Source organism: Coffea eugenioides, chromosome 9 (genome assembly GCF_003713205.1).
Source record: "Coffea eugenioides isolate CCC68of chromosome 9, Ceug_1.0, whole genome shotgun sequence".
NCBI classification, from domain to species: Eukaryota; Viridiplantae; Streptophyta; class Magnoliopsida; order Gentianales; family Rubiaceae; genus Coffea; species Coffea eugenioides.
The window spans coordinates 34729559-34757218 of record NC_040043.1 but is presented as its reverse complement, the minus strand read 5'-3'; the positions used below and the strand labels follow the sequence as shown (position 1 = coordinate 34757218).

At 36.6% G+C, this 27660-nt stretch overlaps 2 protein-coding genes across 8 annotated transcripts; one reads left to right on the top strand and one right to left on the bottom strand.

Annotated features, from left to right (window-relative positions):
* Nucleotides 1–1480: 1480 nt before the first annotated feature.
* On the bottom strand, nucleotides 1481–9856 carry LOC113783193 (pre-mRNA-splicing factor SYF1-like). 7 transcript variants are annotated; one of them, XM_027329262.1, is made up of 6 exons: nucleotides 8095–9856; nucleotides 6781–6965; nucleotides 6461–6631; nucleotides 5270–5722; nucleotides 2015–4820; nucleotides 1481–1671 (listed from the first exon to the last, which is right to left on the bottom strand). In XM_027329262.1, the coding sequence occupies exons 1-5, from the start codon at nucleotides 9617–9619 to the stop codon at nucleotides 4368–4370; spliced, it is 2787 nt and encodes a 928-aa protein (XP_027185063.1). In that variant the 5' UTR covers nucleotides 9620–9856; the 3' UTR covers nucleotides 1481–1671; nucleotides 2015–4367. The 7 variants fall into 7 exon arrangements, with proteins under 7 accessions (XP_027185063.1, XP_027185064.1, XP_027185066.1 ...); XM_027329263.1 differs by having other exon boundaries at nucleotides 1481–2090; nucleotides 2565–4820; XM_027329265.1 differs by having other exon boundaries at nucleotides 2565–4820.
* An 8115-nt stretch (nucleotides 9857–17971) lies between these two features.
* On the top strand, nucleotides 17972–25605 carry LOC113782468 (lysine-specific demethylase JMJ25-like). The gene is made up of 11 exons (XM_027328360.1): nucleotides 17972–18813; nucleotides 18961–19091; nucleotides 19985–20087; nucleotides 20180–20312; nucleotides 20389–20452; nucleotides 20551–21289; nucleotides 22001–22330; nucleotides 24072–24653; nucleotides 24736–24808; nucleotides 24950–25035; nucleotides 25459–25605. The coding sequence occupies exons 1-11, from the start codon at nucleotides 18169–18171 to the stop codon at nucleotides 25603–25605; spliced, it is 3033 nt and encodes a 1010-aa protein (XP_027184161.1). The 5' UTR covers nucleotides 17972–18168.
* The last annotated feature ends 2055 nt before the right edge of the window (nucleotides 25606–27660 follow it).

The window sequence follows — 27660 nt, the reverse complement described above, 5'->3', positions numbered from 1 at the left end:
TAATGTTATCCATGCATGCCCATGCTCAATTTTGGTACGTGGCTTTCACGCTTTTGCTACTTACAAATTCATAATGCAGATTAACGACTTCAATAAAATGTTATAAGCTTTCCCCTACGAACAAAGATTCTTGAATTGGATTTTGAGTTCCGTCAACTTCCTTGCTTTGTTAATGGGAATATGCTTAAACTACCTTACTTTCCCCATACTCCAACTTTTCTTTGCAAGAATGCGTGAATTGCTGGGCTAGTCTTCTCAGTTCCTACGGAAATTTTTACTTCTGTTGCGTCCGAAAATGTTCAAGTGTTGCTCACGTTGAATTTTCATATAACTTAATTAAACCGTTCATGTCCTTCACCATCTTTTGTACGTCTACTCGTGGGCAAGCATCTCTTAAAGGTGTTCCTTGCATTTTTGTAATGTGGTTAAGGTCACATATTTCTTCCCTTCCTTTCAAGACCCTTTTTGCATGTAATGCAGATTCTTCTTCATAAATGGTCTTCAAGCTTAGCCATTTTCACAGTTTTAAGCGCTCAAGTTCTTTCTTCATCATTCTTTTGAAGTTAATAAAGAAATTACAAATCGTTAAGCCAGAAAAAAAAAGATAGAGGGTAGAAGATGAAGCTTATTTTTACTAAATCATTCGGATGTGGAAGAGCATTGCAGAGGCCGGTTGGGCTTATAGTCAGAAATTGGCACAAAGAACCAGTTCTCGTGGCATGGAAGAAACCAGAGATTGGCTGGACTAAGTTAAACTTTGATGGTTCTTGCAAGTGCAGGACAGGGAAAGCAAGCATTGGAGGCGTTCTCAGAAACCATGAGGCTGAATTCTTGCTTGGATATTCTGAATTTATTGGTCAAAAGAACAGCACGATTGCAGAATTGGTCGCCCTTGAGAGAGGCCTGGAGCTTGTCCTGGAGGATGGTTGGAGCGATGTTTGGGTTGAAGGAGACTCCAAGTTCTTGGTTGACATCATTGCTAAAAAGCGACGAGTTAGTTGTGCGGAAGTACAAAAACACGTTGGCCATATAAACTCAATTATTCCAGCACTCAATAATTGCATGTTGACACATATTTATAGGGAAGGAAATAGGGCTGCTGATAAATTTGCCCAGATGGGCTATCATTTTAAAAAACCTCAAGTTTGGCGCCATAGTCCTCCGAAGGAAGTGCTGCGCATCGTACAGGAAGATGCGCAAGGTAAGAAGTTTATCAGAAGAAGAAGATGAAGTGGATTTCACATGCTAGAATTTCTTTCTTTTCGTACAGAAGATTTTCACTTAGTCAGTAATATTTAGATTTAAGTGATCTAAATTTCTCTCTGTGGAAAGTGATCACCACTGTATGCAAAGGGATACCACAAAAACAAAGGAAATGTAAAGTCTTTCAATTCAAAGGAAATGTAACATTGTTGCATTTCTCACTACTGAAGAAATTCTCTCTCATTACACAGGCAGCAAGTAACGGTGGTCCAATCTCTCCCAATCTTTTTCATAGAAAACCTGAATTTTTTATTCCAGATTTCAAATCCTTCTCATCCAAATACATAGATAAGCACAAGAATAGAACAAAGAACTCCCTGATGGCGTGACTGAAGCATGTCAAGGTGATGATGCCTTCCCTCCCTCCCTCAGATGTAGAAGCCAAAGAGTTCAAGTGATCACGTCCCTCTAACCATCCATCACGCGCAACATGCAAAAGATAGCATATAACCAATGGTTAACTGGGAAAAATTAATACTGCAACCAGTGTTAAAAGCTGATCTTTGACAGTATAAATTATCAGAACTGATAAATCTGACTTCCACATGATCGAAGACATAATTGCCAATGTTGCTAAATCACCTTTTCTTTTGACTCGCAATTTTTTTTTTTTTCCAAAGTTTCTTTCAAAGTCATCTCCACAAGATAGATAATTTTGCAAGTTGACAAGTTCGACACACATTACTTTCCCTTTTTCAGCATTCTTGTTAAGAACCAACAAATCAACAAATCCAAAGAGCACAACTCTTACTACATCTGAAAGCTCAGCCTTGCCGGATGCAACACAATGCTTACTGGCCTGTAACTTACTCACTGCCTTTGAAATACTACCAAAACCAAAAATCACCAATTAGGAATCATGTTATGCAGAGGATACAAACAATATCAAACTTCGAACACCTATAGCATGTCTATGAGAAGCAGCATGAATATGCAGATATCTGTTATTAATAGATGATGCATTAGTTGCACTAGATTTACGAGTATTATCTCTACAACCTGCACCAACATGCAAAATTGGCAGGCACTCACTTATTTCAGTTTGAAAATCTGTTCCATTGAAAATTAAAACAAGAAAATAAAGGAATAGTGCATTAGCACAGAACATAACCGAGAAAAGCAGTGAACTGGTGACTGGATAGAGGCAACACAAAGAAAAAGTGAAGGAATATCGATTAACATACTAATCTATGTCAGAAAAGAACAAACTAATTCCAGCCATATAAGTCGAGCAAGATGAATAACCACAACAAGCACAGAGAAAGAACCACAGAAAAAACTACACAAGGACATAGATGTACCATACACATGGTGTCACAACCTGAACCGAAAATACTCATCCTGCATTTATTTCCAAGTCCACAAAAATCTCCTGCTATAATTACACTGAAAACAGTAAAAGAATCAGAAAATGCCAAATACAGTGAAAAATGAAGTGTGCAGTTAAATAATAAAAAAAATAAAAATAAAAACGTGCATAGAGGGGCAGCAATGCCGAGCAGCAGAGTCTCGTAACTATTAAATGATAGCTGCAGTTGTGCAACTCAAGTGCATATTATATGGTTGAAAAGCAGCAAACTTTCAGAATTGTTAGCAAGCAGGAGAATACAATTCTAGGAAAGAAGCACCAGGTTACATATTGAATGCGACAATATCCAATTTAATAAACATTTAGTATAACATACATCATGATATGTCTGTAAACACACACCCAAACAACTTTATGTGTGTGCTTTTAAATGGATAAGGCAATACTTAAATGGAACTTATGCATGTACAGCTGCATTGGAACTTATATGCATGCAACTGTGATGTACAAAGCACAAGCACATGGCAAGTAAAATATCATTTCATATTTGATAACTAAACCCTTTTTTTAAAAACACTAGCATTAGGATATACTCCAACAACTAACCTGGAAATAAATACAGTGGTGAATGGTGCAGATACCGTGGAGCAGAGGAGAAAGGCACCTCTATTACAACCAAAATTAGCTTTACTGGTTCCAGTCCAGCCATATGAATCAAAGAAGATTTAATACCACTACAAGCACAAAGACGAACAAAGAAAACACCATATGTAAGGACATTAGTGCTCCCTTAGAACTGGAGACACAACCAGGACTGAAAAATTCTAGTATTCAAGTTCAAGTTATCAAAAGAATAGCCCATAACTGAATGCTAAATGTCTGTCCGCCTATGTTTACAAGCAAAAAATTGAGAAACAAAGGTGTGAAGCCTGAAAGCAACAGCAAATCAGCTTACTTGTTTCACCACAAATAATGAAGCAGCATTTGATATATGAAGAAAACTAACATTCTGAATATGCAACAGAGATACAAAAGAATCAGATCCATAAAGAGTGAAACCTCACCAGTATAATCTCCAGCTCTCTCTCTTTAGCCAAGTAAAGAATAAACTGTAAACAAGCACAGAAACATCCAAAAACCTCACCATTCAGAAAAGAAAGAAAAGACCAATCAACATCCCATGATACAAGAAATAGCATGATCTTGACTTACTATGTTGGACATATTTCACAAAGACTAGAGCAAAGATGAACCCGCTTCTTCCACAACTAAGAGAACCACCAAATGTAAACAGACAAAAACCTTGTTAATTGGCACATATAACATTTCTTTTTCCCAATCTTAAACCAAACTGTTGTCTAGCACCAAAGCAACTCAAACCATATAATATGCACATATTACTCGAAAGCTAATCCCGGAAGCAGGAGGAAAAAAAAATTGCAAGTCCACTTAAATGAAAGAGAAAAAAGTTGCAAGTCACTTAAATGAAAAACCATTAAGAAAAAATTCCAAAATATGCAGGCAAGAAAACCTCTAGGGTTTGTAAGTAGGCATCAGTTTATATTGTAAAAGAAATCAGGCTCACTATTTAACAGCTCTTTAGTCCACAACTCTGCTTTCATAGAACAAAAAACAAACAAAGCCTCCATGCAGGGGAAAAATGTACAAGTGAACTTTTGATAGTGCTTCTGAATACAACAAAAAAATCCACTTTACCAGGTACTGACTGGTGAAGCAAACCTAAAATTTTGTTTAATCTTCATAGACAAGTCAAATGGCATAAACCAAACCAACGTTAAGCGTTTCGACTTCTTTTAAATCTTGCAAGGGCTCCAAGGTGACCTTCATCCTCATCTTTTCCTGCTGCTGCATCATCACCGTTTTCAGGGTTATCAGTCTCTTCTCTTTTCCGGATCAGACCTCCAAATACAGCATTAGGAACATCTTTTTGTGCTATCTCAACCTTGTCATCATCTTCAGAGTCACTTTCCTCGGGTAGTTCAATATCCTCCTTATTTTCTGTATCCTTAGGTGCTCCATCACCCACGGACTGTACACCAGCACTTACAAAGCCAAGCACGCGATTGGAATCTTTAGTTACAGCGTCATTAGCAGATGGCAACAACTTCTTTTCTAGAGCTGCCATTTGATCATCAGCAACCCCAGCCTTCTTTAGCACATCCTTTGCTTCCTCAAGAGTCTGCATCTGATCCTTTTGCATCAAGTACTCAGGAAGAATAAAGTGAGTCTGGATAGAAGAACCAAAGTGGATTAGCACCTATGGATTTTTTTTTTTGGGGAGGGGGGGGGGGGTTGTTGGGGTGCAGCAGTTTATACTAGAGAAACCATAAAGCTTTAAATGTAACATCACAACATCTCAGAGGATCCAAAATTTTTGTACAAAAGAATAGAACCAAAACTGACTTAGAAGAGGAAAAGAAAAACCAGAATCTCCCGAGAAGCATAATAAGGAAGTAACTTCTCTTCCCAAGTCTTATGGTTGCCAAACACAAAAACAGGAAATAAGAAGTTCTTATGTTGTAGTTGATATGAGTAATTATAGAAGCAATATTTTCCCAATAGCATCTAAAGAAAAGGAAAATAACTCAAACAGGTTGCACTCCATTGAGATTCACCAGCAGGGACAGAATGTTTCACCAAACTTTGAAAAAAAAAATCAGCAAAGACAAAACACACCTGGCTATAGCTTGCAGAAACGCTCCTTTTAACACGAAGCATCTCACGGAAGGTGTCTTCGTTACCATGCTGCACTTCAAACTCATGCCACTTTGACCAGAAGTCAGGGTCAGATCTTGGGTCAGCAAACTGCGATGCATGCTTGTATAGTGCACGAGCACGATCAACTTCTCCAAGGCTCTTCTCAAGCTCAGCATACCTCAGGCACATGACCTTCACATCCTTGTCAGGTAGACCAGATTCAATTGCCTGTTCATATATTTCCCTTGTTTTCGGAACACCAAAAATTTCAGCTGCACGAGCTATGTAGATTTCATACATGCTTAATTTCTCAGCTGCTGGAACAGCCTTTGTAGCTTGATCGTAAACCCTCATGGCTCTCTTTGCAAGACCACAGTCCTCTTCCAACTTGGCATATTGTAGATATAATGGCTTTACAACCTCCGCAGGGGCCTAAATAAAAATAGTATTAATATCTTCACTTGATGCTTCAGCAGCAGTCCCAAGATCATCAAAACCACAAGAGACAATAAAGCAATCATATCAAAGATAAACCATAAACTATTTAAATGCATACTCTACTGGTATGACAAGTCACAAAAAGTAGAAGTTCTTGCTGGTACAATGTTCATGGACAGCTGCTTAATATGGATAGATATAAAGAAAGTTTCAGGTGGTCAGCACTGCAGAAAATATTATGATCTTCTATAGGACAATTTGCAGCACCATATTTCCAGTAAGGATCCCTACACTAAATACTTCAATGGAAGAATCCTTAAAATCATACAAGTGACTTTTACTGAATGCTACTTGCGCAATGACTTACCAATGGTATTTGAGTACTGGATTAATCAAATTAACTACAAAACAAAAACCAATACCAACAATGAAACCCATGCAAACAATAGAAAGAGCCAACTGTTCTAGACTTTATTTTTCAGGATGTCACTACTAATAGACAAAAAAAAAAGAACTGAAAATTTAAAAAACAAATGTTGTGTGTTAGTTTTGGACATAATCTTCATACACACTCTTAAAATTTGCCTTCTGTTTTCTTCTAAAGCTTGTTTCTTTTATATTAGAATGCCCCTAGAAGAAAGAAAAGTGAATTAAGATCAACACAAGTAATCACAGGCATCAAGCATACACCAGAATGCAAGATTCTGGAGAATAAGACAAATACTTGCATACCACTTCAACCGCATGCTCAAACAATTCTCGAGCTCGTTCTAGTTTTGACTTCCCATATCTCTTAACAAATTTGGATAGGTAAGTAACCCATATATCCTTTGCATGTGGATATTTGAAAATCTTCACACCTCTCTCGTAAACTTTGAATGCATCCTCAAAGTACTTATGATCCTGACAATTCAATTACAGAAATTTAGATCAACAAAAGCAAATAGAAATTAAGGCAAAGATTACTTTTCCATTTAAAAGAAACAGACAACATGAAGGAGAAGATGATGATGATGATGGAGAAAAATAAACTTTTGGAAGAGAAGGTCTACCTCTAACAGCATAGCATAGTTTATTATGATTTGGGGTGTGGCTATCCTCAGATCCAATATCCTCTCATAAACTGCACGAGTGGACTCCAAGGTTCCCAGGCTTTCCTCCAAGTCAACATAAAATGTCCAAAGTCTTAGGGATTTGTGAATCTTCATCTGCACTGGTTCATTTCCATCAGCTGCCACTGTAACATGTAGCAAATGTTTAGGCACCATTGTACTCTTAATGCCCAATTATTATTAGAATAAAATGCATCCTAATACAACCAGCAAAAGACACAAAGTATTGCCCTTTGGCTTTGCAGAGACCTTTTGCTCTTCCTTGTCTATTTACAATTTCCAAACTAGCACATCTCAAAATTATATATCTGTTTTTGAGAACCCTCTTTTGACCATATCTTGTAAATAAATCATCTTTAGAAAATGGGGATCATTAATCTACCGTAAGGAATTTTATACAACCCCTCAAGCTAGAAGCATACAAACCAAAATAACATTAGACATCTAGGAAAGCAATACAAGAAGTGTCAGTTTTTATTCCAATCAGATTCTTTTTATTTTCTCACCTCCCATTTTTAAAAATTTTGTGAACCACAATAGTTCGTTTCCCATGGAAAAAGAAGACATAATGTATTTGCAACCACAAAGTTCAACAAATCTCCAAATTATAACACAAATCTGTGATTTTTTTCCAAGAGGACAAAAGTACAGTGCAAGGTAAATTGATCTAATGTTTGAATCAGCAAAAACCACAAAATTCATAGAAATAACTGGCTTCATGCTTGAAACTACCAAATCCTGATAAAATCATACTGATGCATAATGTGCACTAGGACGAGGAGCAAAGAAGAACTCACTAAAGTGGTAAAAAGAAGCTATAAGACTAAATTAAATGCACACTTAATGCAGCATATGAATTGGTGCCCATTAGAATCATTACTCTACTAGCATCTAGAAGTTATTTGCAAAATATTTTCTTGAAATTTATGGTATGCTAGAGAATAGAACTGGATACATTCTTTCAAAAAAAAATAACAACTAGTTCACATGACACAGTATGCTGACTGACTTCAAAATACAGTATTGTCCTCTTGACACCTTTCTTGAATTCACAGCAAGAGAATAACACTAAGATACTTTGATTTCTGGTTACATTTCTAACTCAAGTACCACTTCTTTTCTGCTTTTGATATTCAATTATGTCAGTCCATAGCCAATTCTATACAGAAGTCAACATCATATGCACTCAGAATACAAGAAGCCATACATTTTATCAGGAATTGAATATATAAAAAAAGAGTAAGGATGGATTACCTCTTCGTTTGACTTCAACTGATGGCTCTGCAGTTGCACGCCTCATCAAGTCCAAAGCACCCTTAAAGTTTTTGTGTCTGAGTTCCATCTCCGCCCATTCACACCAGACGCTAGCCAAATGATCTACATTCTTGTAATTAACCTGCACCGCCTTGTCAAAAATCACCCTGGCATTTGCAATATCCTTGTGGGTCTCATAAAGCTTCGCAAATGCAACCCATAAAGTATGTGGCTTCCCTACAGCCTTCATGGGGTCAACTGTCCTAACTGCTTCTGTGTAAGTCAATATCTGCTTCGTGGGATTACCCTCAAAAAGCTTAACCCTCCTATGCCACTGCTCCACATTATGTGGATTCTGTCTAAGCAGCACACTGTTTGCCAGTTCTGGTCTTCTGTCCATCAAGTGCTCCAACCTTGCCAACCTCAAATCCACATCCTTATCATCATTCAACCAGAACGTTTTAAGTTTCTTCTCCAACTTTCTTATATCCAAACGATCATCCTCTTCTTCTTCCTCCTCCCCACCCATAGTCTCATTACTATCTTCCTCATCATCCAGCTCACTGTCACTCATCTCCTCCATCTTTAAAGCAAGCATACTCTCCTCAAACTGTGAATAAGCATCAAAAATCACGCTAAAATCCCTAACCGTCACCACTGTAGTCATGCCTTCCTCAAAAATATCCCTCGCCTTCTCCACCAACTTCCTCCGAATATAATAATCAGCCAGCGATGTCCACAACCTTCCAACCTCATCCGTAAACTTCCTAATCCCACCTCTAATGATTGCATCCACATTCAACCCAGAGATATCCAAAGCGTGCTGAGTCAACAAATCACACAACTCCAACCACAGCCTGTGTTTTGTCTTGCCCTTTATCGAATAAAACTGATCATCATTCAGAACCCCAGCCAACCTCTCTGCAGCCTCCTGCCACAGCTCAGAATTCAACAAAAACTCTATAAAATCCTCAATATGGCCAGGATCATACTTCAAATACCTACGATAAACTCTAAGCGATGTCTCAATCGGAATCCCCTTTTGGCTAACGAAAAATAAATAAGGAGCCCATATTCGATCATGCTGAGTAACGGGCAATGCACAAAGCGCCCGATCAAAAGCCCTACGAGTTTTGGTCACGAGCTTCTGATTAGTTAAAGACTCTAAGTACATAATCCAAATGCGAGGCATTTTATGCATTGTAACAAGGGCCCGTTCGAAAGTATTATTCAGAGATTGATACTGAGAATGAGTAATTGGAAGGTTCCTAACCAGCTCAAGCCGTTCGCGAAGGTAGGCATGCCATAGCTTGTAGCTTCCGGGCAGGGCTTTTAGGGCTCGCTCATAAATTATGGCCCGTTTTCGAAATGGGGCTTCGGATCTGGCTATCAAGTAACGCCACCAAAGCTTCAAACTGAACGGGTTGCGGAGCAGCTCTTCTTCGTAGGCTAAATCCTCATCAGCCGGGTAGAGTTCCTGGGGTATAATCGCCGACGGCGCCGGCGCCGGCGCCACCACTGCCATGGTAGGGATTTAGGAATTGGAGGTTTAGGGTTTGGAGAGAGAAGTGGAATTGGGGGGGAAGGGTTTAAGATTTTGGAAAGGAAGCTTGAATAGGACAAAACTGAAAACTGGCGAGAAAAAGAGATGAGGTTGGCGTTGGGGATTTGGGGGGTGGCTTTGGGGTGGGATATTTTACCGCACCTCCACGCCAGACGTCTGAATTAGGTGGGAGCGTTTTTCAGGTGATAGTTGTTGTTGCAATCCAGTAAACCCCAAAAGCGTTGCTACAACATGAGAGAGATGATAAAGAGTAAAAACAATTATATATTGAAGTTGACACAATAAAAATAAGAGGACTTTTTTGGAGCACGGGACGAGGATAAATAGTCATATTAGTTTGTTAATTGACACAATTGAGTGGATTTGAGATTGGTGTGAAAATTTGATCTCAAATTTGATAGGGTGTAGTAAGTTGTTTTTTTTTTTTTTTTGATAATTAGAGTGTAGTAAATTGTTAAAATTAAAAGTTTAAGGGGCAATCTACGATTTTGAAAAACTTTAGGATTATGAGCAGCAAGTTATCCCTCGTTCTGGGAAATGTTTTGTTGTACTGATTAATTAACACACATGATACAATTGAGAAGGAAGGGTTATCCAGTGTGACAAAGTTATTAGATTCTTTCGCTCTCTCTTGTAGTTCTTCATCAAGTGATGTCTTGAAAGGAAATTAATGAGTAAACAGCATTATTTCAATTCAACATTAGTTAAAATTTGACTTTAAAAAACTTTGAAAAAATTTGTGATTAAATTGAAATTTTAAAATCTTTAGCATGCAAAACATACTCTATATGAAGCGTTCACTTCCCATACAACTCACTCTCTTGTAGTTCTTCATCAAGTGGTGGTTTAAAAGAAAATTAATGAGTAAACAACATTATTTCAATTCAACATTTGTTCGAGTTTGATTTTTAAAAACTCTAGTAAAAATTGTGATTAAGTTAAAAATTCAAAATCTTTAGCATGCAAAATCATATTCAATATGAAGCTTTCACTCCCTATACAAAAATTTATATCACATTGAGTCAACTGTAATGTACCTTACCTTAGTTTTCATATGTCAGTATACAAAGTTTTGGCTCAAGTGGAACTGAACTGTGGATACTCTATTTTTGCTTATTCGAGCCTTGTTGAACCAAACAAGTAACGTTGGAGCTGTGGATGATTGGATTGAACTTGCACGGTTACCCTGAAGAAAATAAAAATCGTGTTTTTACCCTCTAATATTCTAAAAGTTCTAGTGAAGTCCTTTTAGAAATTAAAATTTGCCAAATTGGTAAAAAAAAAAAAAAAAAAAAAAATCTTATTACAACTTTTTGTTCTTGCAAATGTAAACTGACCTAAGAAAAAAAATTTTGACTTCGCCTAGGGTCTAAGCTAAGATTGTTCAAGGTTTCTATCAAACTCTATCAAAAAAAAAAAGAAAAGAAATCTTATTACAACTTTTTGTTCTTGCAAATGTAAACTGACCTAAGAAAAAAAAATTTGACTTCGCCTAGGGTCTAAGCTAAGATTGTTCAAGGTTTCTATCAAACTCAATCTCAAGTTCGAGTTTTTCTGCTTAGTTTGGATGGCGTGCAAAAGATGATGTAAATTACTAATTAATGTGATAGTGATACTTCATTTAGATATTGCTACACCGTTTTTGATTGAGAAGCTTTAATAGTTGTGACCCATACCTTTCTTCTTCTTCCCAGAAAAAAAAAAAAAAAAAAGGTTCGACCATATCTAGGTTCTGATCAATATTAGCCTGTACTCACCATGTCACACAGATATTGACATCTTGCTCTCAGGTTGACTGATAGCATACCCTGCATTATACTTATTGCATCTTTTGTAAGATTCGGTGGATGAGGGCCGAGGATAGTTTTTGTTGTCTGGTCTTCCATTTCCTTCATCAATGTGAACTAAAAAAAGAAGTCTGCACCAAACAGATCCAGAAATTTCAGTAACTTCAGTCTATGTATGTTAAAGCTGCCTCTGATGTTTTAGCTAAACAGCTAGTCCAGCGCAGCAGACCATTTGAAGGCGCCCCGCGGCACGTTACATGCCTATTCAAGACACGAGGAGTAGAATTAACGGAAAACCCGCCTTTGGTCATTGACAATCGAAGGCGTGGACTTTTTATGAAATCCAAATTTCAACCTTTAGAAGTTACTGTTGGAGTCGGACGTTGAAGACTTAAGTGCGTTTCATAAAATTGAAATCTGAAATTTGAATCCATTCAGTTTTGATGAAACTGAAATATGAAGTTTGAATCCATTAAATTATTGAATTGATAAGTATTAAATCAGATACATTTAAGTGTGTTTTACATTCAGTGATAAGTAAATAACTTATCACTTATTTTTGGGAGTAAATTTTGCCTAAAAAATTCAGTACCATTTAATTAATTCAGATGTTCAATTTTTGGTTATCAGACACGTCTAAACATATTAAGATCTAAATTCATTAAATTTAAGTGCGGAATTGGATTATCAAACAGGACCTAATTAGTGTCGATTTTGACCTTTGAAATTGGTAAGAATAAAAGCCTTTATAACATTTGGCTGTAGAGTGTAAGGTGGTATTCATTAACTCAGTTTTGAAATATTAATTGCTTGTTTATGTAAAAAAAATAAGATAAAATTTTATATGATATTAGTGTATATATTTTTTTAATATTAGCAAGTTTAAATCATGCCACATAACACGAATTCAATTTTGAAATTTAAATCATGCATATGTGTCAAACATTCAAAGCTATTAGCGTAAAAAATTACTACACTGATTGTTGATGCATAAAAAGTTAGTTCAAATAATTAATACCCATATCCTTAAATTACTTTACCAATGACATGGTATATAATATCGTTTCAATTTCTTTGTTAGCAAATTAAGGATTTAAAAATTATTAGTCTAAGAAAAAGTAACCACTTGTACTATAATAAAATTTATGTAATTGAAATTCGAATATAGTACCATTACAAATGTTGTAAATAGATTTTGCATATTCGTATGGATGTTTAAAATTCAGAGAGTGAAATACCAATATTTTGAGGATAAGGTGATAGACTAACAATGGGTTGAGAAAATTAGCGATTCACAAGAGTTTGTAACTTTCAAAATCACAATAATCTTTCGACTTGCCTTTGATAATTTGCATACCGGCTGGCAAATAAACAAAGCATGAGTTTTACAAGGTTTAACAAAAAAAAAAATTCCTTGATCATTCACGAGATGAATATAGAACGGTACTGGAGACCTATGACACTGAATTATAGTTGGTAAGGACTTTGCTTATGATGGAGAGAAGAGTCTTATTTCCTGTTAGCCCCCATGGAATAAACGTGAGTTTACAATTGAACTTAGGGATGTCTCTTCAATTTACATTTGTGCTTATGATAGAGTATTTGTTTCTGTGTCTATATATATATACATACATGCATGCATGCAGTGACGGAGCCGGGATTTTTTTTTGAGGGGGGCTAAAATTTTTTCCTAATAAAATTATCTTAATATATTATGTTCAAAATAATTTTCTTCTATTTAAATATATGACATCTAAAAATATCAAATATTAAATTTAATTATAAATGTATGTCTATTCATAAATATGCGGTATAGTCATAACAAAAATTAACAAAAAAGATAACTTTTGATTAAATATCTTATAACATTACAAACCATCCAATTTGCACATTATGAGAAGATGCTCTCCAATATGTCACCTATGCAATATATATATAACCATGTAATATAAATGTAACTATTTTCAATTGAAAAAAGATAAAAGTTATGTTAACATAATTTGAAATTTCAACATCTTTTCTTAGAAGTAAATTGAGCTCTACGCTCTTTCATAGAACTAAATTTATCTATGATTGAATCATTGCTAAATTTTTCAGCAACTTCCTTTTCTATATACACAGTTAGACAATAATTCAAGAAATTATCTTCCTTCTTGTTTCGGAGTTTTGTCTTGATTATTTTCATAATTGAAAATGCCCGCTCTGTAGTTGCAGTTGATACAGGAAGCAGAGTAAGAACAAGTCTAATCAATATGTCAATAAGAGAATATATCACTAATTTTTTTCTTGTTTTCACCAAGTCTTGACATAACTCATGAATACCAGATAATTCTTGCAATTCAAGATGATTTGGAATGTCAAGTTCAAAATGTTGAAGTTCTATTCTTAGACGTATTAGTTCTTGCTTTTAACAATTATGAATTGGGTCATTTTAGCCCATTAACAATTATGAATTGGGTCTTTTTATTCTAATACATCACATTGGGTCAATTTACTATGGAACATCAAATGATATGTTTAATTTTTGAATAATTAGTACAATAAAAAATAACTTTTTTTGAAGAAAAAATTTAATTCAAAGATGACTAATTCATGTATATATATCAACTCTCATAATACAAACTAAAATTTTAAAAATTTAGGGGGGGGGCAATTTTATTTTACACACATATTTACATATTATGAATTAAAATTTTCAAAGCCCCCGTTGGCTCCATCATCGATAGACTGCCATATCCATTTTAGGGTTTCTTGGTCATCGACCTCGATGTTATCCTGTACTTTCCAGTTTCCGGGGTCCCTTTACTCAGAGTCTTCCCATGTAGTATTAATTTCGCAATTAATAGACCCTCCATATGAGCATCCATCGTAAGGGTTTCTGGTTTCCTTGCCTCAGTCTATAGTTGTATACTACAATTTTCTCAAATCTGGCATAAGAAAGTAATTACTAGAGAATATACTCCCTGTATAGTTGATGGATGCTACCCTTTCATGCTTTGAAGGAACTGGAGGAAATAATGCTCGTTTTTATTTCAGAACTGTTATATTCTAGTGATTGTTTTCTTGATATTTATTATATATTCTACGGCTAAATATCCAATATGACAGTCACTGTACAGATCGATAACTAGCCTCACGTACGCATACCTTTTTTTCTTTTTTTTTTCTCTTAATTTACTGCATATAAATAATGCTTGCTTCCTCGGGGACCAATTTAATTTGTTCCATCCTCAGGACTTTTTCTGTTGCAATCTGCAAGTATTTGCTATAACGCAAGCTTCAACAGCTCATCACATATATAATAGTAGGCTAGCAATGGTGCTGGTTTCCGCGTAGTACTCTATAATGGGAACAAGATGTCCTACAAAGATGGCCATGCTATATATATATATGCCACGGATTTCGAACATTGAACATTTTTTTATATTGGGTTTTACTTTGTTTAATTTAATGTGATATTATTGCTTTTTTGGGTCCATTTTTCTGTAATTTGGACCTAGTTTTTCATAAATGCAAACACCCAGAATAGCGCGACACTGGAAAATTGCTGACACAAGAGATGAAAGAAATTAAAGAATGGAATTTTCTAAAGAATGGAATTTTCTGTCGATTCAGTTTGTCATCTCAGATACATATATTAACCTCGTCATGCAACCAGCTTTAAAACATCCACGATCCTACTGAAACTGTGGAAGCTTGCTTTTACATTTTTTTGTGGGTGGAACACTTGTCTGTCTGGTTATATATATAACTGCAAGTTTTCAACCTATCTTTTGCCTTGTGTCCATTTTTTTTTCCCCTCGATCGTAGATAGCTAATCACATTTTCAGCTGATGATGATCAGTAAGCAAAACTAGTAGTACAAGTTATCTTGATACACGGGATAAAAGCAAGTAGAATATTGAACCCGAGCATCTACTATACACATAAAATTCTGAATTCTAATTTATCATCCAGGCATCTTTTTTTTTTGGCTCATAATTCGGATTGTCCTTCTTGCATTTACCAGATTAATTAGCCTTAAAAGGGAAACAAAAAAAAGAAGATTGGCTAGCATAATTTTTTGTCTCTAGTACAATATATAGGTGATCGGATTTGAATCTTCATGCAGGTCTAGCTAGGGTTAGCCAGACGGAAATTTGCATGTCTAAACCTGTTCATGGCAACCCCCGTTTGTAGTTTCGGGGCATTTATGCATGCATGCATGTCAAGAAATTCAAATATGTATGTAGTTGATGAATTATCACTGGAGTTGAAAAGGAAAAGAGGCATCAGGTGGGGTATATAGTTAAGACTAGAAGATCCTGGTAGTCAATACTCGTGCATGGATGGATGGAATGGATTGTTCAATTGTATCTGTTCCTTTATTCAATATTCAGTACATGCATGATCAATTTAATTGGTGGAGTAATTGATCTGTTTAGTACTGATGATATAGTCCATCGCTGGCAAATCTTTTACTGACGTTTTTAGATGGAAGTGTTTTTGTAATCTCAGACACGCACCTCGTCATCAAACCAGCTTGGCCTAGTTGCTGGTTTCTTCAATAGCCAAGCCAGCTTGGCCAATCCTAAATTTAGACAAGAAGGCAAGAGGATCAGTTATATAAAAGCATAATATAGGGTCACAGCTTAATTGGACCATTTCTCCTGTAAAATTTGAATTATTCTTCTAGTGCTGCTTATAATTTTGATCTGACTCCAATCTCTTGCACAATCAGGTTGTGTATTTAGGTTTCAGGATCCGTAACAATTCAAAAGCCAAATGGGATTTGCATCAAAAAGCCTGTGCTGCCCATATATCTTATCACATCAGTACTTTCAGCTAGGACTTTACAGTCGCATGCTTGAAGATTCATGTATACCTGCTGAATAGTTTTGCAATTGAAAACCAAAGAGGCACTAAATTACTGAATAGTATAACAGCTCGGTACCCACAAGAGGCCTCTTTTTTTTTTTTTTTTTTTTTTTAAAGATACTGCTCCAGCTCAAAATGCAATTTTTTAAAGTTCTTGGGCAGTTTCTTTCTGATCTTTGCAACGAAAATCATGATTCAGTAATCAACTGACACTTCACCATATTTGATAAGTAGTAGTATTTTTTTCTACTTTCACAGGTGCAACGCCACCTTCGAATTACCATCCAATCTATCTTTAAGAACCTAAATCACCTTTTCAGAAATAGAACTGATATGATATGCCTCCTAGTAAACTCCTAGCAAGGAATGCTTGTCTAAACACAATCATTTACCTCAAAATCCTGTTTTTTTCCTCTTTTCACTAACTACTATTCAAAGTTGCTCCCACATTTCATCATCCCTTTTTCGATCAAATCCAAGCTTTTCACCATCAATCATGAAAAGAACTACTAAATCCTAAAATTGACCATCTTTCATATACTCTATGCTTCTTCCCTTTTTAATTTCAGAGCATTCAGCAGAAATATCCATTTTCTTGCATGCCTGAGGCCCTCCCTGTAAATACTGTGTCTTGCACTGGCAAGCCATTACGAGTACCAGAGGCTTATTTGGCTTTTGCGATAGACAGACTCCTGCCTAGACACTAAAATTGGAAGCTGATCGAATGTAACAGAGGCAAAAAATTAGGCTAATTAATTATTTATCCATCGGGCGCATGTCATGATCCAGAAGACTACATATCATGTTGATAATGAGCATCATACGACATAATGCAGAGTACCAACCATGCAAATTTGACAGCAAAATACACATTATCAGACACATAAAGTGACATTTCGAAATCTTGCAGACTGGCCACAGCCCAAAATGCACAATTGCTGCAAAATCCAGCCAACTACTACTAGCAATCTACTACCTTTGCACAATTACTGCAAAATGCAGCAGACATACTACTAGCAATCTACTAGCTTCTGTGCAGTTTCCTCATCTGATCCTGAAAATCATGACTGAGAAACCTGCCATTTTGAAAGGACTTAGAAATCTTCCCTCCCTTCAGAAAAGAAAAGCCCCCAATTTTCTCAACAGATTTCCACTCTCAGAAACAATATCCATCTTTTTGACAAAAACCATGCTATGCCTAGAAAACAGGAACTCTATTGAAAAAAGAGAACCACATTCTTTGCCACTTTTCAAGATGTCATGTCTGTTTCCAATTCTTGAACTACTGGCCAGACTCACCCTTCACATATCATCAGCCATCATCCCTCTTTTGATCATCCAACAATTCCACCACCAATCATCAAAACAACTCCAAAAACCCAAATTGATCGTCAGCCAAAAAAATTAGTGTCAATCACAATCTTGAATCCTCTCTCTCAATCACTGTACTGCATTCATTGTCTGATAAGGATCAAAATTCAACAGACACAAAATGACACATGACATTTCCAAGAAAATGTCGTATTAAAAACTCCCACAATGGCCCCCACTCATGCTTGTATACCAGATTAAAGATACAGGAGTATAAAGCTGGTGTAGAAAAATACGGATAAAATGATGAGAATAATAAAGATTGACAGTCCAATTAATTGATTGGTGGCAGCAGAGTCCAGAGCCGAGTCCCCCTTAGATTCCCACCTCTGAAAAAGTTTTTTCCCCAAACAGTCTCCAACCCACCGCAGGACTCTCTCATCGTCACTTCTCCCCGCTATTAATTACCACTGCCACACGCACTTCACGCACTGATAGCCACAGAATCCACCTAAAACCCTAATTCTGTGAAAGCTCTGATTTTTTTATCTGTGAATGGCTAAAAAGGAGGATATTCCGCCGGACGAAGTCCGGTGCCGGAGAACGGACGGTCGGCAATGGAGGTGTACTCGGAAAGTAGTAGAAGGGAAAAAGCTCTGTCATATTCACTATCTCCAGGGCCGGAGAAGGCAGCTGAAGCAGAAAGTTCCGGAGTCGCTGAAATTGGAGAGGAAAAGCAAGAAAATTAGTAAGAAAGATGGGGAGAAAATCAGGGCTTGTTCGTCAAGATCATCGTCCAGGAGGATAGTGAAAATGGCGTTGGCGGCGGCTGTGAAGAAGAAGCAGAAGAAACGGTGCGTTTCTGAGGTTTTGGATGAGGCGTTGAGGAGGATGAAATTGAAGAGAGGTGATTTGCATTTGGAGTTGATCAGGGAGTTCTTGAAGAGGCAAGTAGAGAAGAAAAGGTTGAAGAAGAAGAATGAGGAGGAGGAGGAGAGGGAGAATGAGTGGAGTGGGGAGACTGAGTTGACTCGCGAGTTGCCAAATGGCATAATGGCGATTTCGCAGAAGAATTCCGACAATGCTGGTGGCCATGATGCTGTTGATGTGAAAATTGGAGAAAATTCGTGCTCGGGATGGAACACACAGAGGGGTTTTCGGTCCAAGAATATTGAACCCGTACCATTGAGTACAATGCAGGTTGTTGCAGTTGAAGTTCAGGATCTTAAATCGCTTATCTTGTTTAGTCATTTGTTTTTGGTTCATTTTCAGTTGAATTGGTGTACTTCTATTCTTCTTTTATGGCTATTGATTTTCTTGTGGAACTTTTTGGCTCCGTGGAAAAAGGTTGTACCATCTGTGAATTATTTGAGGAGAGTGAAGAAATGCCATTGGTGTAGGAGGAGTATTGGTTGTAATTTGATCAAGTGTTTGAAATGTAGGAAGCAACTCTTTTGTTGGGATTGTGTTAAAGAAAGGTACTTATTTTCTCTCTTGCCTTATTTGCATACTGCAGTTGTTTATGTTGATATATTTACGTAATTGTTATTTTGTTTTCTCTTGCATTTTTGTTGATCAGCATGCATGTTCTTGAAATCGAAGTTCTATGGATAAAAGTCAGAGTGACTTGGAGTTGGATGTGTAATTAATGGATTACCTTATTTAACTGGTTAAGCTACTTTAGAAAATGCAAAAATTATAGCCCATTCATAAAAAAAAAAGTGTCTATTTGGATGCAAGTAATGTTTAATTGGTACATTTGCTAGGATTAAAATGGACGAATAATTGGATAGAGTGTAAGAAGGTGATCAGATTTAGATATTACCGAACCAGTATATTAAAAGAATTAGAACCTTGTTTATCCTAAATCTAAACCTGTCTGGGTTCTCTTTCCCAAGTATGCGATGATCGCTAAACTAACAAATTCACAATAAAGATGAGGGGCTCTTTGGTCCCTACATTTTTTATTGTTAACTCAATCTCAATTGTAAACAGCATTTAGGAAAAAGAAATATGGAGCAATTAATAGTATTAGTTTTCAAAATTGGAACTGTGTGGTTAGAAATGGACTTCTGTTTCTGACAGAAAGAGGAGTAACTGATGTCTGGTCTAGTGAGAAGTTTGCTGATGGTTAAACTGTGTCATTCTTTTAGAGTTGCAATATATTCTGTTCCAGAAGCATACATGAGAATGTGTATTATTCTAGATTTGAACAGCTGTTTAATAATCACATTTGAACCGGACAGGTAATGCTGGTCTGGATTTTATTTCTCATATTAAATGGTGTACATTTTCCATTCTTAAATTAGTCTACATGTTTCTAATTAAAACCGGAGCCAAACTGAAAGCTATGGCATCTGACTGTGATCAGATACTTGGAGAAGAAAGAGATTAAGGTGGCGTGCCCTGTTTGTCGTGAAACTTGTAGCTGTATGATCTGCCTAAAACGTCGATGGAAGGAAATGAGTCATAAGGTTTGGCATATGAGATTTTAAAGCATGAATTAGCACATCCATATATGTACTTTGACTACTCAAGCTTCTACCTTTCTGCAATCTATTTGCAGGAGTTTTATAGGGATAAAAGGAAAATTGCGAAAATCCAACTACTTCATTATCTCATTTCCTTGCTTCTTCCTGTGCTCAAACAAATTAACCAAGAACAGAACATGGAGCTTGAGATGCAGGCCATGATTACAGGTACATACAGTAATTGGTAGAAATCAAGTTGTAATTGAGGCATCGAGCACCCTGTTTCAAGTTTCACATGTAACAGGTGAAGTACCATCCAATATCAAGATTCAGCAGTCAGAGATGGGAAACAAGAAGTTATGTTGCTGGTGAGTTCTGAAATGCTGAAATGTTTTAATGCTGTTGAAGAATGTATACAACTGTCCTGCTGCGTGTTTTTTATGTGGTGTTTTCAATCCTGGATCAGCAACAATTGCAAAACTTCAATTGTGGATTACCATAGAAGCTGTGCGAACTGCTCGTATAATCTCTGCTTAAGTTGTTGCTGGGAATTTTGTCGAGGAAATTTATATGAGAAATTTTGTTCCAAAGGTTGCAATGGTAGGGAAATTCATCGGTCTGCTGGTGAGCTGCAATTGAAGATAAATCACATTAGCACTTCTTGCATAAGTTCTTGCAAGGCGCCCCATTTGTCTCCGATGTCACTGAAGAGCTTGAAAGCTTGTTCTGATGGAAGCGTATTTTGTCCTCCAGTGGATTTTGGTGGATGTGGTGAGAGAAACCTTGATTTAAGATGCATTTTTCCCTTAAGGTGGATGAAAGAGCTGGAAGCAGGAGCAGAAGAGGTGCTTCAGTGCCATGACTTTCCAGAAACTGTAGTTGTGTGTTCTTGTGACTCATTGTGCAAGGGAACTGAGGACAAAGTTGAAATTCAGCCACTGCAAAAGTTGGCTAAGAGAGTAGAATCCAATGATAATTTCATCTATTATCCCACTTTAAGTGATTTAAACAAAGAGAAACTTGGACATTTCCAGCTGCACTGGGCTAAAGGTCATCCTGTTATAGTGCGAAATGTTATTCGAAGAACATCAGTTCTGAACTGGGATCCAGTTGTGATGTTCTCCACTTACCTTGAAAGAACAATTTCTAAGTCTCAAAATAAGAAGGAAGTGATTGATGGAGCTACTTGCTTGGACTGGTGTGAGGTCAGTGTTTGAGTTTCTCCCTCTTTACATAACAGACATCTAGTGAACTTCATTACAACTGTTGTTGCAGCTTAACAATAATTTACATTTCGGTTTTACCATTGAAAGTTAAGTATGCTGTGAAGATGTTATTGATTGTCAGCAGGTGGAACAACTAGTTATGTGACGCCCAAATAAATTATAAATAAATTGTGGCTGCATGATTTTGAAAAGATATAAGATCTGATTACCAGCATGTCAATTTTGTATGTTAGACAATTTGCCATTGTCCTTAGATCTAGTGAGGCATTTCACATAGGATAAACAATGCTCATATCATAAATTACTGCATATGTCACAATCACATTTGTCTATGTTATTAGGTGAGGACTGCTGTTGTTCTTTCTTCTAATTTCTTTGTTTTTTCTTTTCGTTGTCTTTTCCACTTCTGGTTTCTGTGCAAAATTGGGCTTGCAAGGGTAGGTTTTCTTATGCTGCTTTGATGTTTGTAAAGCAAGCTGCTGGACAAGTAGAAATGAGAAATGTTCAAGTTTGTTGCCAAAGTATTCTGTCAAACTATGTAGGAGAAAGACCTATTGCATGCATTTGGATCTTCTTATGTCTGTCTCATGCATCCCACTTTCTTCTGGTGCTAGTTGAATCTCTTCTGTTACTGTATCTTTGTAGTTGAATCTTCTTCTATCTCTGTCTCAGTCATATTTTCTTTTCCAGGTAGAAACTTCTGCCAAACAGATATTCATGGGGTCAATGGTGGATGGCACACATTTAAATGTGCAGCATCAGACCCTGAAAATTAAAGCCTGGCTTTCTTCTAGCGTATTTCAAGAGCAATTCCCTTCTCATTATGCTGAGATCTTGCATGTTTTACCGCTTCAGGAGTATCTAAATCCAATTTCTGGCCATCTGAATATAGCACTCAAGTTGCCAGAAGAAGCGGCGAAACCTGAAATTGGTCCTTGTATTCATATTTCATGTGGTGGTCTGGAGGACTTCATGAATGCTGATTTTTTGACAAAACTCTGCTTTGACTCAAATGATGTGGTAAATTAATATTTCTGTGCACGTTCAAAGTTCTTTTACATTTGAATTTATTTGCCTTCACGGTCAGTACAATTCTTGTGAGTATGCAATTTAACTTGCTGCAATTAGGTTTCATTGTGGGAACCTCTTTTCTTTTGTGGAGCATTTTAATTGAGCTTACAGCTTGACAGGTCGTTTAAAGTTGTGACCAGGTGCATGTCATAATTTTCTGCTCAAGAAAACTTGTCATGGCAGTTCTGTCACTTTTTTATATGTTGCAATAAGGTGACCTAATATTTATTGGTTTATTACATGTTCATGTTTTCTTCAGTTACAAGCATTTTATTATCTAATTGTGAAATCAGACTGACCTTCCATATTCGCATATTAAGTAACAATAACCATTATTGCGAACACTAGAATACCCATGAATAGAATTTCTTTCAGTTGAAATGACCTTTGCATCTGCTTCTCTCTTTCATTCTATATGCTCTCGGTGACTGAGCATACTTGAGTGCACGCACTTATAGGCTGATACAGCGGAAGGCAGTCGTTGCTGGAAGCAGAACATTCCCTGGTGCTGAATACTTGGGGTTCAAAATAAATTGCAATTGATAGTGTGCTGTGCATGTTAAACTGGATTTCGACCGTGTTATGTAGTTGCATAACATGCGGAAATACTCGTGCATGCCTTGTCTAATATGATTCTTCCCATCTCAAATTTCATTGCTTTGTTATAGTGTTTAAGAAACAATGTGTGATTAACATTGTTCTTATGGTGGATATGTTGAGAAAATATTCTACTAGGAGGATCTGGGCTTCTTTGAACTTCATTATTGGAAGAGTTCATTTCACTTGAATAAAGGAAATGTGTCCAATGTCTTTTTATGCTTTGCTGCCTTACTAGCTCTCTGTCTGACCATATAAAGGATTAAAGGAGGGCTGTCCTGCAACTGCAATAAAGAGATCATCATTGCTCCATCTGTTGCATGTGCACATAGACGAAAGCATATACATTGACCCACCTTTTGCAATAATATCTTGGCTATAGCAGCTTTACTTGTTGCTAAATCGTGGATACATGATTTTTTTCTGTTATCCTGCACTTCTTTTGTGCATCATCATTACTTTCAAATCCAGAATATTGGTTACTTCCTTGATTGATGTCTATGTTTTGGCTATCACTGCAATTTTTTGTTGATTTTTCTGTTACTATTGACTATTTGTGTTTGACCTCTTGAGACTTAATTTCAGTTTTCTTATTTTATTAAGCAGTAAAATGAGTAGACTGAACATTCTACGGTCACTTTTAGTTTACAGTCACCAGGAACCATACACTGTTTTGGATAAAAGGTGGTCTTCATGTACTTGCATGTGATATCTGGTGTGGATAGCCATAGGAAAAGATCCTGTTTCAGTAGGCTTTTCGTTAATAGAAGATTTAAAGCGACACATCTACTGATATATGGAGGTGCTTGTATTTAATTTTCTCATCTAATCTTTTGAGAGAGAGAGAGAGGGGGGGGGGGGAACAAATAAATGATGTATGAGATTGTGCCCCTCAATTTTGCAGCTGTGTACTGGTATTGTCAGAACAAATTCTAGGTCAGTCCACAATAAATTGGCAGGAGGATGTGAAACTAATCAAGATATGACTTATAATTGCTCCTTGACTCATCAACTTTCAGTCTAGCTTGCACATAAAGTTAGGATTCTTCTGAAGTTGTAAAATTATTTGCAACTAACTCTATCTGCATTTCAGGTTAATGTTCTTGCATGTGTTACGGATGTTCCAATCACCAGAGAACAGTTCAAAAATATTCAAACATTGATGAAGAAGTACAAGGGTCAAGACCATTTGCAATCAAGCAGAAAGAACAATAATCGAGGTCATTTGCTTTCCAGCAGTAATTCTACTGAAGTAAAAGGAAAATCATCTTTACACAGTGAAGAAAGTCAAGAATCAGGCTTGCAAGATATGATGGAAGAAAGGTTAAGCTTACCTAATGGAATTGCGAAAGTGCCTCTTTTCACTGGCAATTCAATTAAAGGACAAATATCATGCTTTGAAAATGGGAATATACCCTTTGATTCTGAAAATGAGTCTGAATTTGATTCTGAGTCCTCAATGCTTTGTTCTGGAAACATTCAAGGATTGGAAGATTCAGATGATGAGACTTTCTTTAGGGATATCGAGAGCTCTAGTTCTTCCTGCGAGAAACAAACAGCCAATCCATCTGGTGCTCAATGGGACATTTTCCGTAGACAAGACGTCCCAAAACTTCTAGAATACCTCAGACGGCATTCTGATGAATTAAGTTCTGCATACTGCTATGGCGGACACGTAATATATTCTGAGACTCAAGCTTCTCAAATAAGATGAGGATGTAAGAGCATCTTGATTAAGTTGTTTGTGTCTATTGCAGGTGGTTCATCCAATTCTGGATCAAAGTTTCTTCCTCGATGCATATCACAAGATGAAGCTTAAGGAGGAATTTGGTAAGCATAGTTTCTTCTCTGTTAGCTACTCTCTATCCATACGAAGAAGAAATATTGTAACCGAGGCAGTTCTTAGTCGTACTAATGGTACTTCAAACATGGAACATTCCTTATCATGGAGCTGCTTTTCACTGTTGCCAGGTGTTCAGCCATGGACCTTTGAGCAACACCTAGGAGAAGCTATCATGATTCCAGCAGGATGTCCATATCAAATTAGAAAACTAAAGGTGACGTAAACCATTCAGTCTAGTGTTGCAGATATGATTGAGTGTGAAACTTTATGGTTGCTCATAATTCCTTTGTGATTTAATTGCTTTTACCAGCATGGAAGGTTGTCTACTGTAGAACATTCTCTAAAAGTAGCAAAAATTGAATATCAGTATTAAGCTCAAAACTGTCACAAAACTTCTATATTCTACATTTAGGGTTGTCCTTTGTTATAAAAATGTTTGCTTGACTTCATTGAAGGACAGTCTCTGTTACTCCATTGTGAAATCTTCTACCAAATTGCATTATTACTGAGAGTTTTGCTTCTTGAAATTTGTATTTAAGCATTGTACTTCTCGAGTAATAGTTTTTGGACCTGGATGTTTAAGGGTTCGCTATCATAGTTGCTAACTGAATGGTTTTCTATATCCTCTAAACTGCAGCCATGTGTCAATGTAGTCCTAGACTTCATCTCACCGGAAAATACAACTGAATGCATTCGCTTAACTGACGAAATCCGTCTTCTCCCACTGCGCCATAGAGCCAGAGGAAAAGTGTTGGAGGTGACTTTGGATCAAACTCACTACTAATTTACTTCTGCGGAATTTGAGAATAATAATAATAACAAAACAAAAATAATTTTAAACAAAAAACTAAGCAAAAATGGCCATTTTTAATTTTTAAGTTTTCATTTTCATCATTTTCTTTTTCTCAAAATAACTTAATAAAAGTAACTAAAGTGCCCAAAGATTGAATTTAAAGAAATAAACATATTTTTGTGAACAAATTTTCCTTTTTCCACTTTCAAGAAATTCTATGCTAAAAACTTAAAAATAAAAAAAACTAAAATCGAATAAAACGAAACACGACAAATAAAAAACTAAAAATGAAATTACACCAAAAATTTGGTGTCTACAGTTTGCCCCTCTTTGTCTGAGTTTTGAAAAAACTTGAGACAAAGAAATAGACACCAAATACTTACCTGTGTTATTGGGCTGCAAAAGATTCCAACGAACAGGAATTCTAAAACGGGACTGACCCGAACATGAATCTAAAATTGGGGATAGACCCACGGGATAGACCCGGGCAGAAATGTAAAATTGGGATGGACCCACGGGATAGACCCGGACAGAAATTAAAATGGAGATAGAACCCACGGGATAGACCCGACAGAAATTTAAATTGGATAGACCCACGGGATAGACCCGGACAGAAATTTAAAATTGGGATAGACCCACGGGATAGGACCCGGACAGAAATTTAAAATTGGATGACCCACGGATAGACCCGGACAGAAAATTTAAAATTGGGATGGACCCACGGGATAGACCCGGACTAAAATTTTAAAATTGGGATAGACCCCACGGGATAGACCCGGACAGAAATGTAAAATTGGGATAGACCCACGGGATAGACCCGGACTGAAGTTTAAATTGGGATAGACCCACGGGATAGACCGCGACAGAAATTTAAAATTTGGGATAGACCCACGGGATAGACCCGGACAGAAATTTAAAATTGGGATAGACCCACGGGATAGACCCGAACAGAAATTTAAAATTGGGATAGACCCGGACAGAAATTTAAAATTGGGATAGACCCACGGGATAGACCCGGACAGAAATTTAAATTGGATTTGATCTGTCAAGATATAAGAAATTAAATTTTGATTTTCCAAGAAACAAAAATTTGAACTTGATTTTCGATTTTTGACTTTTGAATTTTTCTGATTTTTCGAGAGAATCTTTTTTCCAAAAATAATTTGCCCCAGTGTAGGGCCTTTTTCCCTTCTTTCTTCTCTTTCTTCGGCATCGGCCTTCTACATCGCCAGATGCTTTTCGTCGACTTCAACTGTGAATACCTGCACAGGGCTTACGTGCACTCAAATGAGCATGACTGATTTGAAAAATGCATTATTTTGATTCTTGGACGAAATCCTCAATTGGACTACAAAAATATTTGCCCCTGTGTGGGCTTATTTTGCAAACTTTTGCAAATAAAAATTTTGCCCCAGTTTGGGCCCATTTGATTGCAAAAATTGGTTTAGATGATTTCCCATTTACTTGAACAAAGAAAAACCGCACTTTCTAAAATTTAGAAAAGAGTGCACATACAACAATGTGAAGAAACTTTAATCGTCAAGTTTGAACTCATGCAGAAATTTCATGATGAATTCCTCAAAATAATGCCAAATTACAAGATATTTCTTCCTTACCTTAGCATCGAAGCTTTGGGTAATGGGCGTTATTTCTGACTTGGAAATGGGAGGCCAAGATTTGTCTTATTTTGTGCTCATTCGATATCACGTCTTCATGAAAGCAAAATAGTTTGTCACCCTTATTTTCCAAGAAAACTTAGTCAACATACAAGCTTGATAGGCTTGCAATAAAATGGGTAGAAACGATAGCTAAACCTGTGAAAACTGGTTATACTCCCATGATCACAAATGATTGATGGATTTCTTATGAGCATGATCCTCACTTTGGATTGTCATGAAAGAATAAGTCAACGATGGACTTTATTAGCTTGTAATTTGGCTTGAAAACGATAGTTAAAAGAAATAATTTTCAAGAACAGTGCACCGAAGATCGCATTTTTCAACATTGCCCCCATCTGGACTCCAAAATTTTGGAATTTGTTTGACT